This window comes from Scardinius erythrophthalmus, assembly GCF_964197995.2.
Source record: "Scardinius erythrophthalmus genome assembly, chromosome: 9".
Classification (NCBI taxonomy): domain Eukaryota; kingdom Metazoa; phylum Chordata; class Actinopteri; order Cypriniformes; family Leuciscidae; genus Scardinius; species Scardinius erythrophthalmus.
The window spans coordinates 29,198,925-29,212,468 of NC_138229.1; the positions used below are offsets into that span (position 1 = coordinate 29,198,925).

The following is a 13,544-nucleotide window of genomic DNA, read 5'->3' on the forward strand; positions in this document are numbered from 1 at the left end:
TAACTTTAATGTTAACGTTAGCTTCCTCACACTGAAATGATCCCCTCAAAAACTGTTATGGCTTCAATGAACAATTCAACAAGTTGATGATTCAATAAATCTATCGATGTTTATGTAAGACAATGTGTTATTTGATTAAAATAATCATTTATTGTTAAAAACCGAAAGAAGAATACAGCTATATCTTTTTAAGGTAAACCGCTGACGCTGACCACAAGTCGGTGAGCGCGCGCGAGTCACTTGTCACCGATCACGCGCATTTGGCGGCAAACACAAAGCCCTCATTTACAAAGAACAGGCAATGATTTGATTAATTTATTTACTTATATTTATTTATTTTCTACATATTTATTTAGCCTTCTGAGTTCATTAAAGTATACAAGAAAATAACCGTAATTTAAATAAAAAACGGTTTATAGTTAAAATGCTTTATTGTTTGAAATGGAAAAATTTGTTTACAATACAATCTCTTTTCACAACAAAAAGACACATTATACATACTAGCTCAAATGTTACAGTATATTTCGGGTAGTTTTGAAAATGACAGACTTTGGTCCTATAACTTCCCACAATATCACTATAAATATTATTATTACCACTCTTACACAATGCTGCACAGTCTAGTGTGTTTTTTAGTGCTGTTTGGAGAAGTAGTCTTTGCTCTGCTGGACGTCGGGCTTGATTGTGTCTTTTCCGGGCTTCCATCCGGCTGGGCAAACTAGGATAAAAGTGACAACAAAAAGGCAAATTTATATTAAATATTACAGTTTTTTTAAATGGAAACCCATTTTACACTGTACTGTATAAAAGGAAAAGTATGTAAAATCAAGAAGAACTTTCAGTCCAAAGGCAAGAGAATATGCTGTATACCTTCTCCATGTTTGTCAGTAAACTGAAAGGCCTGCACCAAGCGAAGGGTTTCATCAATAGAGCGGCCCACTGGCAGGTCATTGATGGTTATCTGCCTCAGGATGCCTTTGTCATCAATGATGAAAAGACCTCTAAGTTAGAAAAATAAATAAAAAGAAGTTAATAACAATATACAGCAGGAGATCTGAACTGTTTTATTCTAATATTGTGTGCCAAAATCCATCACTAAGTAGTACAAAGATACAATACTGTTCAAGAGTGTGTAAGATTTCTAAAATATTTTTTTAGGTCTCTAATGCTCACCAAGACTGCATTTATTTGAAACAGCAACATGTGAAATATTATCACACTTCAAAATAACTGTTTTCTATTTAAATATGTATTTCAAAACATAATTTATGGAAGCTTGTTTCCACCACCACAAAAAAAAAAAAAAGATAATTGTGACTTTTTATCTCACAATTGCGAGTTTACATCTCGCAATTCTGACTTTATTTCTCAGAATTGCGAGATATAAAGTCAGAATTGCGTGAAATAAAGTCGCAATTGCGTGTTTTAAAGTCAGAATTGCGAGATATAAAGTCACAATTGCGTGTTATAAAGTCAGAATTCTGAGATATAAAGTCATAATTGCGAGATATAAAGTCGCAATTGCGTCTTATAAAGTCAGAATTCTGACTTTTTTTCTCGCAATTGCGACTTTATATCACGCAATTCTGACTTTATATCTCGCAATTGCGAGAAAAAAAGTCAGAATTCTGACTTTATAAGACGCAATTGCGACCTTATATCTCGCAATTCTGACTTTATATCTCAGAATTCTGACTTTATATCTCAGAATTCTGACTTTATATCTCAGAATTCTGACTTTATATCTCAGAATTCTGACTTTATTTCACGCAATTCTGACTTTATATCTCGCAATTCTGAGAAATAAAGTCAGAATTGCGAGATGTAAACTCGCAATTGTGAGATAAAAAGTCGCAATTCTCTTTTAAAATGTTTTATTCAGTGGCGGAAACAAGCTTCCATAATAATTTATTCCTGTGATAGAGCTGAATTTTCAGCATCATTATGCCAGTCTTCAGTGTCACATGATCCTTCAGAAATCATTCTAATATGATTTGATGCTCAAGAAACATTTATTATTATTATAAATGTTGAAAACAGTTGAGCTGCTTAATTTTTTTTCGGGGGGGGGGGGGGGGGCTGTGATACATTTATTTTCAGGAATCACTGATGAATAGAAAGAACAGCATTCATTTAAAATAGAAATCTTTTGTAACATTATAAATGTCTTTTCTGTAACTTTCGCTTAATTTAATGCATCCTTGCTGAATTAAAGTACTCATTTCTTTCAAAAAATATTGAATGGTAGTGTGTATGGTACTTTTCTCTCTATATACAGTGCTATGCATAAGTTTAGACACCCATGCTAAAGTTGACTAAAAAGAGGAATAAAAAATCATCTTTTGGAAATTGAACTTAATGCCTTAATTAAAACAATTAGGAAAAATCCAACCTTTAAGGACACCAATTTTTCTTTGTGAATGAATAATGTATCGTAAATAAATAAATGTTCTTCCTTGAAATACAGGGTGCATAAGTTTGGACACCCCTATGTTAAATTCCCATAGAGGCAGGCAGATTTTTATTTTTAAAGGCCAGTTACTTCATGGAGCCAGGATACTATGCATCCTGATAAAGTTCCCTTGGCCTTTGGAGTTAAAATAGCCCCACATCATCACATAGCCTTCACCATACCTAGAGATTGGCATGGAGTACTTTCCATAAGATCATCTCTCAATGCAAATCAAACTAGCTATTTGGCTAACTGAAATAAAACCATGCCTATCTCTAGGTATGGTGAAGGCTATGTGATGATGTTATTTACGATACATTATTCATTCACAAAGAAAATTGGTGTCCTTAAAGGTTGGATTTTTCCAAAATTTTTCAATTAAGGCATTAAGTTCAATTTCCAAAAGATGATTTTTTATTCCTCTTTTTAGTCAACTTTAGCATGGGTGTCTAAACTTATGCTCAGCACTGTATATATATTTATTTAGGTAAATCCCTTCATACCTGTATGCAATACCCTCATCTTCCTTTAGTACACCATAGTCTTGAGATATGGAGCGGAGGGTATCTGCCACCAGAGGGACCTTCATATGTCCTAAACCACCTTGTTTCCGAGGTGTGTTTATCCTGTTGTGGTAAAAACATTGTCATTCATTGGTAAGTTCATGAATATTGAATAAGTCTGTCAACTCTGTACAATAGAATAGTACTTAAAAAAGGTATAAAGACAAAGTGTTTTTTAGGTAAAGAGTAACTTTCACTACAAAGAGTAGAGTGTGACACATTTTATGCCATTGTGAGACAGGGTTATTATTGTTAACTAAAACTGAAACCATCAATTATAATATACTGTAACAAGTCGGCATGAAACAGAAGTTGCGATTGTGAGTTTGCGATTTCTTCCTTATTGTGAGTGAAATGGCTTCTCGAAGAAAAAAAAAATGCAGGGCGGGACTTGATTTTCTCCATGAGGAGGAAATTGGAGGGAATTGGATGATTGTGGTTTGCTATTGCTGAGATGTCATGTGAGTGACAGGTTGTCCCGCCCTCGCGCCAGTAAACACGTCATCGGAGAAGAGAATTACGGGGCCCATAAAGGGACATGGTGATGGGAAAAAAAAATATGAGATGGGACATCAAAATATATTTTAATGCTTTTGCAGTTTCTCACAAAAGTATTGCGTTCCCATGAGAAACGATTGCGTCCACACGCAAATGTTCATTTCACATGCAATGGGTGTGTTTCTTTAAGGCACGACAGCATAAAACAGACCGTTTTAAGAGTCTGAGAGAGGGTGGTTTTGTGGCAAAAAAACTTTAGCAGCATTGACATTAGGATTTTTAATGGCCCCTTTAAAGTTTGACCTTTTTTTCTTCATCTTTTTTACTCACCAGGCAAGATGACAGAAGTGGGAATCAACAGAGGCACCGATGACCTCACAGTTGATTTTCCCGAACTCCTCGGCCGCATCGCTGAAGGCGATGATCTCAGTGGGGCAAACAAAGGTGAAATCCAATGGATAGAAGAATAACACAACATACTTTCCTGGAAACAAGAGCAATAAAGCATTTGTCACAAGTGCACAAGGACACTCACACAATGTGTGCTATCTCTAATCAAATATTTGTGTGATCCAAAGTCACACCCTTGAGTTTCCTGGAAATGCTTCCTTGAAGAGTATTCTTTATGTTATAAAAGATAATTTTAAGGTCATACCTTTGTAGTCAGACAAACGGAGATCTTTAAACTGTCCATCTGGCATCACAGCTTTGGCTGTGAAGTCTGGAGCAGGCTTGCCAATATGTGCTTTTCCAGCTGCCATTTTCTGCTAGGTTCAAGAGAAGAAAATATGTTTCATGAAAAACAGTAAAATAAATAAAGTAACAAAAAAAACCTATATGTTACATTAAAGCCACATTTCAGAAAGGAAAAAAACCTGAACAGTATAAAGAGCATTCACATCAATGAGCAAAATACTATATGATTAATTGTTTATTAGGAATAGAATAGAATAGAATAGAATAGAATAGAATAGAATAGAATAGAATATGTAAGTTGGTCTTCAGGAAGTAGGCTAATTTTCTTTCGTTATTTCACTATTTCCTCAAATTGCAGCACATGTACCCTACTAATAGTTACTGACTTACGTAATAGTATAATAGTAAAGTTATTTTAAAGTTGACGTAACCCTATTTACATGTATATATAGGCTACAAATTCAGCATTATAATAATTTTATACGTAGTTTTCTAAATCACTTTACATTGATCGAACTGCAACAGGTGGGCGCCTTATAAACATGTTCACATGGGAACAATTTCACAATACATTATTAATTCAAACGTAACGTTAAACGTATATAAAGACATCATAAATGTAAATATCGCAATTACGGAAAACGAAACTCTCCCACCTAAAGCAGAGACGAAATTACATGGAAATTTCCATGGTAAAACAAGAGCAGCTCTGTGTTCGATTACTTTTCATAAAGCGCATATTCACTAGAAAGAAAAGAAAAGTTTTAACTGAGTATTTCATACCTTCGGCTGTCTTCCACAATCAGTCTCTGACTCTGTGTTAATGAATGAGTGTGTGAACTACCAAGTCAGTGTGGTTGGTGTTTAAATAGGTCACGCTCAAGTATCGCGATACTCCGTGAGATCCACTGGCTCGACTCAAAAGTACATGTGGTGGAGTGACCAGACCACTGAGATCTGTTTATGCCAGCATGACTTTGCACATTTTCTGTGCTGAACACATCCGTATATACAAGCGATGTGCTGTGTCTAAAACCACTGTTATACAAATTAGCCAAATACTAATATAGTGTACTTACTCCAACGAAAATAGCTCATTCATTTTAGTAGCTATAAAAGCAACAGCCTAGAACATGTAGCTATTACCATAAACTGGATCTGCTTTTAGCGAGTCTATATTTGTGAACTGCTCCTAAGAGATTCCATTTGTTTTAAAATAATACGTTTTTAAAAAATGGTGTAAACATTTGGGTTACAGTTATGAACTTACAGGCAAAACACTTTTATGTTTGCCTGAAGCAAAACCTCTTTTACAGAACTTTGTTCCTCAAATACAACTGGCTTAATCAACCCAAGCAACCGTTTCATGTCATGGGGCTTCTGCAATGTGACTTTCTGCCAGAGGTTTTGTCACTCTTAATTCACTAGATTTTCCTCAACTTCACGATAGGCATTACATAAAGACCCTCACTGACCTCAGATTGTTATAATCTTTCTACCTGCCCTACACATTCACTGAATTGCTATGTCATAATATAAAAGCACTTTGTTTCCTTATGGAGGAGGAGGAGGAAACCAAGTTCGTGGGATTTTCCGTGCTGTCTTGTGTCAGACTGATGCTTTAACATTCCTCTGGGTTGCCAGAGTGTCTGTCAGTGTTTACTCATATTTCATATTCATTTCCTGCTGCGGTTCACAGAGAGTAAATCTTTGCACTCATCTAAACATACATCAATCTTTGTAGGATACACTAAACACACACAATAGCTAGGCATTCCAAACATTTCCTCTAGTACAGGCCTTTGTTTAAGCTATCGTATGATCTTGGATTTTAGGCAGCGTGTAAAAGTAGCTGTCATTTGCAGACTTCATCTTTTTACCTCTACCTCCCCCTCTCTTTCAGCGTCCCGTCTCTCAACCTAGTTGTCATGGCCACCAAATGAAGGGTCTGATAAGAGGCGGCTGGACACAAAGAGATCATATTAAAAACGCAGCTGTGGGCTTCAGATCAAATGATGCCTCAAACGAGTGTTTTAAAAAAGGACTGCTTTCAACCAACAAACATGGGCATAATCAGCATATTCCGTCTCTACTGCTTTGTGTCACGGTTACAGGTTTTAGTGAAAATGTATAACAAACAACATCCATAACCCAGGCTTTGCTTACTTGAAAGTAGGTTCAGTGTGCTAAATCATGAAAGGAAAGCTTTAGCAGGATTACATATCTAAACAGACCTACAGCATGTGTCAATATGAAATGCTTGACGAGTTTGTAGTGCTGATAAGAGCAAAGTAACATCAAGATATAGTCATAAATCATGTTATAATCATGCTATTTGATCCTTGCGGTTGTTAAACAACACACTAATTCGGATTCAATGCACTGTAAATTATGCAAAACATTTTCATTTTTGTGTCACTTTACTGGTACATTGAGTCATATAAGTCATGCTATTGTTAGCAAACTGAGCAAAATGCGACAATATTCTGAGTCATTCTTGTTCAACAAGGAAAGGAAAAATTAAACAGGTTTAATAGAAATGTACAACGTATTACTGTTTTTTTTTTCCGCTTTGGTGGACATTTTCAAAACTCTCTTAGTACAAAAATCCAAACTGATCACACTTGTAACACAGCTAGTCATTCTTTCAAAACTTGATCCCATGCTTTGAAATTTCACAATTCTCGATTCCAATTTTTATACCACAACAAAAAAATATTAGTCTTTCTAATATAAAGTTAAAGCATTTTTAAAGACAAGTAAACAGTGAAATAAACAAACAAGCGATAGTGCAAATAAATACAATAGAACCAAAATACAAATGAAATACACATTTTCTCTCTGTCTTTTGTTCCCATATGAGGGATGGAGAAGCTGAGACAGGAATCTCTGTCCCGGCCAACGCAGGAACCTCTGGAGTAGCTGTGGCAGGAACAGCTTTCACAGGAAACCTCTGGAGCGGCCATAAGAGCAACTTCTGGGACCCTTATGACAGTTGACAGGGCATTTTGGGACTAGTGTTACCAAGGCTTGCCAGCCCTGCAAGACGAGGTGTGGGGGGGGTCAGTGAAACTTTGCAAACCGTGAATGGAGAACAGCTTGGGTTCTGCTGCAGGAGGGATCGAATCAGATGGCAGCATTCTGTGCAGAACAATGGGAGAGCAGGAGAGATGAGAGACTTGAACCTTACACCTGCTGTCTTTGTAATAATCTGCAAGATTTGACTGTTCTAAGGTCAGAAATTCTTGGAAAATTCCAACCACTTGGCTAAGATGTTACTGTTCCCGCCCTTTATTTTTTGTTTGTTCTGTTTTGTACAGTTTAGAATCACAATTGGTCTTCTTTGTTGTGATGAATGCCATCTTACCATCTGACAAGCCAGGTTGAAACCATTTGCCCCGATCGATCGCCAGCAGGTCGTTGGTTTCTGGATAGCGTCCACACACCATTACAAACAATAGCACTCCCAGCGACCACACAGTAGCAGGTTTCCCGTGGTACCTGCCCTCCATTTTGTACTCAGGGGTGAAGTACTTTCGTGTGCCTGAATGAAAGACATTTTGTCTGAAGGGTAAGCTTCCAAAACACAGGGATATAGTTGACCTCGTCACAAGAATTTAAGTCCTAAACTACAGGTTTGATGCATAATACATACCACAGAAGACGTCATAACCAGATTCTCTCAGCAGATCCCCGCACCCGAAGTCAATAAGCTTGACTTCAAGGGTTTCTGAATTGATCAACAGGTTGTTCAGTTTAATGTCTCAGTGAAACACTCCACGGCGACAGCACATGTTGCCTGCCACATGACAAGCCACGCTAAGTCCTCAGCGAGGGTCCCTCCAAAGCGATGGACATAATTCCCCAGATCTTGACACGGCGAGGGACGTTCCAAGACCATGATGTATTGGTCAAGCTGCTCCTGCCATTCCAGCAGCTCAGTGATGTGAGGAACTTTATCATCCTGACTGACCAGGATTAAAAGGCCAACCTCTAATGGAAGGGGTGTGGGATGGCCAGGCTAGAAGAGAGATCATTTTTAGGACTGTTCGATGGAGCTGTTTTCTCAAATAAAGATTTAGACCTGTCTTGGACTAATTGTTTACAATGATAAACTGTGAAAAGAAGTAGTCTACTTACAATCTTGATGCGTCGCGTGTTCCTCTTCTTTCTGGCAAATTTTATCGCCACTTGTCCAACACAACAAAAAATTGGTTACACGTGCACAAAATAGTGGACTTGAAATGGACAGAGTGAGATCAAACAATTTGCTAGCTAAATATTATACGTAAAATTACGATACCTCAAGGCCATCCTCCAAGAGTGTGCCTTCATAGACGGCGCCGAATCCTCCCTTCCCGAGCATTTTGCCAATTTCATATCGGCTTAAAATGTTCTGCTGATTTTCATGGGGAGGGAGATCAAGTCCCTGTCCCATTTCTCCCCCCTTAAAACTTCCACTTGGTTTTGAGTGCCCTCGAAAGTCTGATAGAAAGAGGCTCCTGAAGACCATGATCCGCCACAGCAGAGACAATGTCCTAGAAGATTGGGATCTAAAGCAGGGAATATCAAATGATTCTTCAGTTAGGGGTATTTTTAGTGCAATTTTCCACCGGACAAAATTGCGATTGTTAACTCATGATTTCTGTTCTGTCTGTGCGCACCAATCTTGCACTTCTATCTACTCGTCAACCAGACCACCTAGAGACTTCGGGTTTTCGGCATTATGTTAAGGAAGGTCTAATCTCGGGAACGCACAAAAAAATCCAGGAAAAGATTTACTATCTCTTAGTGTTGTGATCCCATGACGTGAGAAAATTGCGCTTAAACACTCACCGAGTTTTTATTACTTGTTTGATTATGATTATTCTCATAACAAGGTCATTTGATTTAAGGAGTACAATAGAGAAATATAATAGAGTATTTTTCCCTGAAAAAAATTATAATTAATAATTAAGGGGAGAAATAGAGCTTGATGAAGTTCTATCAGTGACCAAGATGATTTACTGATTACATTTTTTCCCCAAAGAATAATTGCAATAAAACTCTCAAGGCACTAAGCATATTTGTCTTGTCTTTTATTAAACACTATGTTGGTCCAAGTGCACTACTGGAGGTCATCATCAGATTGCACTCCTCCACCACAGGGGTCCTCTGCTTTCTGATGGGGGCAGTGTTGTGTAATACGGGACATGCAACAATAATGTTGCAGATGCAACCCTCTTTTCACACACTGAAATCTTTCCATTTATTACAGTTATACACATTTCAGTACACATAATCATTGTTTCAAACACAAGATTATTGTAATGAGAACATTTGGTTTAATCACAGAAACACAACAGTATTATATTCTTTCAATTGAGTACTTTTAACAGTCAATGAATTCAACAGCAAACAATGCAAGATACATGTTTCAATTCACCCTTGCTGAAATAATTACAGTAATACAGGCTACAGTTGCTTACATTTCATAATTGAATCCATAATGTTTGTAATAGTATCTAGTGTGTTATCAAAAGCTGTGATGAAGTTATAAACTGCCATGAGGTTTTGTGCTACACTGTAAAAGGTGAACAGTTGGATCAACTTAAAAAAATACTTCAAATGGTAACACCGAAAGAAATTAAGTTTTCTCAACTTAAATGATCACATTTTTCACGATAAAACATGATAATTTACTTTGTTCACTTTTTACAGTGTAGAACAATTTGCTGGCAATACAGTAAATGTTTTCGCCTGTGCCATATGACTGTGTACTGTAGTTGACCTTTACAGATGAAGGGTGAGTTACAGTAATGTCAGTTTAAAGTATCACATGGCATACATAATGTACTATATTTTATGCCATCTGTCTCCCGTCTTCTGATGCATCTCTGATCAATCTGAATTGCAAACAAAGCAGAAACTATATCTATATCTATAGAAATCTATAGGTGTACCAAATGATTCATTGATTAACCATTAAGAAAAAACAGACAAATGTATTAAACTGAACAAGAAGAGATCCAAATCAAAAGTTTGATAGTAATGGCATTATGAAAAGCAGCTAGACAGTGAATGAAACATTTATATAGATGAAACCATTATTTTGTGTTGTGAAAGGGATACTTTGTGATTTTGAGTATTGTACTAACACAATTGAAAACATGATGAAATGTTTGAAAAAAGTGCACTTTTGATGATCGGTTGTGATATTAGCACTAAGAGTTTTGAAAATGTTCACCTTACTTGTGAAAATAGCACCAAAGCGAATAAAAAAAACCTGTAATTCCAAATTTATTTATGAAATTACTCATGACTGTTCACAAATAAACTTGATTTAAAGTCATTATTCATTTATCTTTTTAGTTTTTTGTATATAGCCCAGCAGCTTACAAAATGGAGGAAAGCATTATTTCTTGTCATTTATGGAGAGAACACTTATTTTAATCTATACGCGCACATGGACAGTAAAACTTGTTTAGGAGATAAATAACAACTTGAACAAATTCAAAAGATTTTAAATAACTTTATGGTATGAATCAAAATCGCCACCACTTGCAGCTGTCAAGCAATTATGGTAAACTACAATTTGATGTCAATTCATTTGAAAATCATTTGATTTCATAACATTTCTGTTATTGAATCATAACATTTCTGATTACACATCTGTAATGATAAATTTAGTGCATTTTAAATGTAAAAATACCATTACATGTGCTTTAAAGTGTTAATCGAAGTTCTTCTTTAAAGCACAACAAATTATTAATAAAACAATGATTTAAAAATGTAAAACTTTAAATTGACATTATTACTAAGTGCACTTTTAAAAAATAATGAAAGTGTACTCTCTTTAAGTAAACATAAGTGCCCTTTTATTTCATTAATATTTTATTATCTAGTACAAATTTTTTAAAAATATGCTTTTAAGATTTGAAGTACAAAAGTGCACATTCACTACAATTAAGCGCATTTCGGTTTTCAAAGTGGGGAAAACCAGACTTGAGCAATGTTTAAAATTTGGGGATGTTGACATGTGAATGCAAACCGAACAGTTTGAACTAATTCAATGAAATTAATTTCACGCAAATATTACTGAAAGTTCATTGTACTTAATAGAAAAAGTTTTCTTTTTCTAAATCTAAAAATCTGATTGTATTAAGTGGAACCTAAACTGAGTTGCAGTAGATTTCTAGTTTCCATCAGCATGCATTGCGTCAGACTGAATAAGTGAAATTAAATGTTGAAATTAAGTGTTATTTTGTGTGTGTTTTTGCGCATGTGTTTTTGATTAATATAGGGAGAGATGTGTTAGTGTTCACTGTCCTGTTATATTGGGATTTACAGGGGCTTCTGTTATGCTGAAGTTTTTTAGAGTAACCATTGTGGTGAAGAGTAGAGCCAGTAGAGGATGGGCTGCAAAACATCTTTTATTTGAAATTAAATATCAATGAAAACTGCAATACTTATTGCCTATTATATTTCAAATGGAATTTAGGAAACAAAATGACCCGTGTTAAAAAAATTCTTCATGCACCGCTTCACATCAAAACAACTAGGTAAGGTGTTCACTAGGGGTTATTCTACAGCAACAGGCTCTGTTACTGCTTGTCTTGAGGAGTCGTGCTGTCAGTGCCTGCTGTGATGGGAAACTCTTATTTTTCCCTCATGCCATCTCACTATCCATACATACGCAGCCTGTTTTACATCACTAGCAGGCCTGGACTTATTTACATATCCAGTGATTGACAAAAGGGCTCCAAACTTGGTCCTGAAGGGCCACTGTCCTGCAGAGTTCAGTTCCAACAATTAAACACACCTGAGCTAATTCTTACTAGGCCCTATAAGATACTGATTAGCTGGTTCAGGTGTGTTTAATTGGGGTTGGAGCTGAACTCTGCAGGACAGTGGCCCTTCAGGACCGAGTTTACATCACTAAAGCTCATTTGATTAGAGAGAACTTTCAGAGCTGGAGCTTCATCATCCTTGCTGTTGTCTTGATTTAAACACTTCAATCTCATGAAGCCATCCAAAGACTTCAGTCTTCATGTTTACATAAAATGAAAGAAAATATATATTTTGGGGTTTTCACAAAAAAATTGTCAGACAGTGAGTTACTTGTAATCAAATTATCCTCCGCTCTTGACCCTGTGGAGGTCTGTTCGTTCCTCTGGACAGCAAACAGCTGGACAGACACTGAGGATAAACCATGTGATGTGACAGGGACCCTGCGGCTCTAGTGACGAATCATGCAGATGAGCTGATGCTTCCTGAGCTGAAACACAGCCAAAACCTGCATGCTGAGCCTTCATACTGCAGACGCTCCATCATCTCCCTGTGCTCTCTTAAATGCTATTATTGTTATTTTTGTGTGACTAATTTGAAAGGATTTTGTCACCTTGCAGTGGTGAAGATTTAAAAAAAGTGGTTATGCACAGAATATAAGCATTCATGCATTCCTGTAAAACAGACACGGGGCACAATTAAGCGTCTGGATTTCTCATCACCCTTAAAAAAACGGTTGTAAAGCTTTACAGAACCAAATTAACAACCATGTAACTATTTACGAAATGGTTAAATCCCATCTTCTCACCATGTGCACATCTAAGAAACAACCACTGTTTTCTGTGTGTTAAGCCTTGAAGGCTCTACTGATGTTGGCCATGTTTTCCACAATACAAAGTAATAAGCAAAAAAGGCCTTCTTTGTATTGACTTTGACCTACATGTTTCTAATAGAATATACAGTGAGGAAAATAAGTATTTGAACACCCTGCTATTTTGCAAGTTCTCCCACTTGGAAATCATGGAGGGGTCTGAAATTGTCATCGTAGGTGCATGTCCACTGTGAGAGACATAATCTAAAAAAAAATCCAGAAATCACAATATATGATTTTTTTACTATTTATTTGTATGATACAGCTGCAAATAAGTATTTGAACACCTGTCTATCAGCTAGAATTCTGGCCCTCAAAGACCTGTTAGTCTGCCTTTAAAATGTCCACCTCCACTCCATTTATTATCCTAAATTAGATGTACCTGTTTGAGGTTGTTAGCTGCATAAAGACACCTGTCCACCCCATACAATCAGTAAGAATCCAACTACTAACATGGCCAAGACCAAAGAGCTGTCCAAAGACACTAGAGACAAAATTGTACACCTCCACAAGGCTGGAAAGGGCTACGGGGAAATTGCCAAGCAGCTTGGTGAAAAAAGGTCCACTGTTGGAGCAATCATTAGAAAATGGAAGAAGCTAAACATGACTGTCAATCTCCCTCGGACTGGGGCTCCATGCAAGATCTCACCTCGTGGGGTCTCAATGATCCTAAGAAAGGTGAGAAATCAGCCCAGAA

The 13,544-nt window shown here is 36.6% G+C and overlaps 1 protein-coding gene across 2 annotated transcripts; it reads right to left on the reverse strand.

Annotated features, from left to right (window-relative positions):
• Nucleotides 1-113: 113 nt before the first annotated feature.
• Nucleotides 114-5,146, reverse strand: prdx1 (peroxiredoxin 1). 2 transcript variants are annotated; one of them, XM_081374567.1, is made up of 6 exons: nucleotides 4,993-5,146; nucleotides 4,169-4,277; nucleotides 3,844-3,997; nucleotides 2,956-3,078; nucleotides 871-1,001; nucleotides 114-718 (listed from the first exon to the last, which is right to left on the reverse strand). In XM_081374567.1, the coding sequence occupies exons 2-6, from the start codon at nucleotides 4,272-4,274 to the stop codon at nucleotides 633-635; spliced, it is 600 nt and encodes a 199-aa protein (XP_081230693.1). In that variant the 5' UTR covers nucleotides 4,275-4,277; nucleotides 4,993-5,146; the 3' UTR covers nucleotides 114-632. The 2 variants fall into 2 exon arrangements, with proteins under 2 accessions (XP_081230693.1, XP_081230692.1); XM_081374566.1 differs by having other exon boundaries at nucleotides 134-718; nucleotides 4,169-4,280; nucleotides 4,993-5,144.
• Between the last annotated feature and the right edge of the window lie 8,398 nt (nucleotides 5,147-13,544).

Coding starts and splice junctions, on each gene's coding strand:
- prdx1 (XM_081374567.1), bottom strand. CDS start 4,274: ATGGCAGCTGGAAAAGCACATATTGGCAAGCCTGCTCCAGACTTCACA. Junction 3,998..4,168: donor CCGTTTGTCTGACTACAAAG/GTATGACCTTAA, acceptor TCTTGTTTCCAG/GAAAGTATGTTGTGTTATTC. Junction 3,079..3,843: donor CACTTCTGTCATCTTGCCTG/GTGAGTAAAAAA, acceptor TTACCACAACAG/GATAAACACACCTCGGAAAC.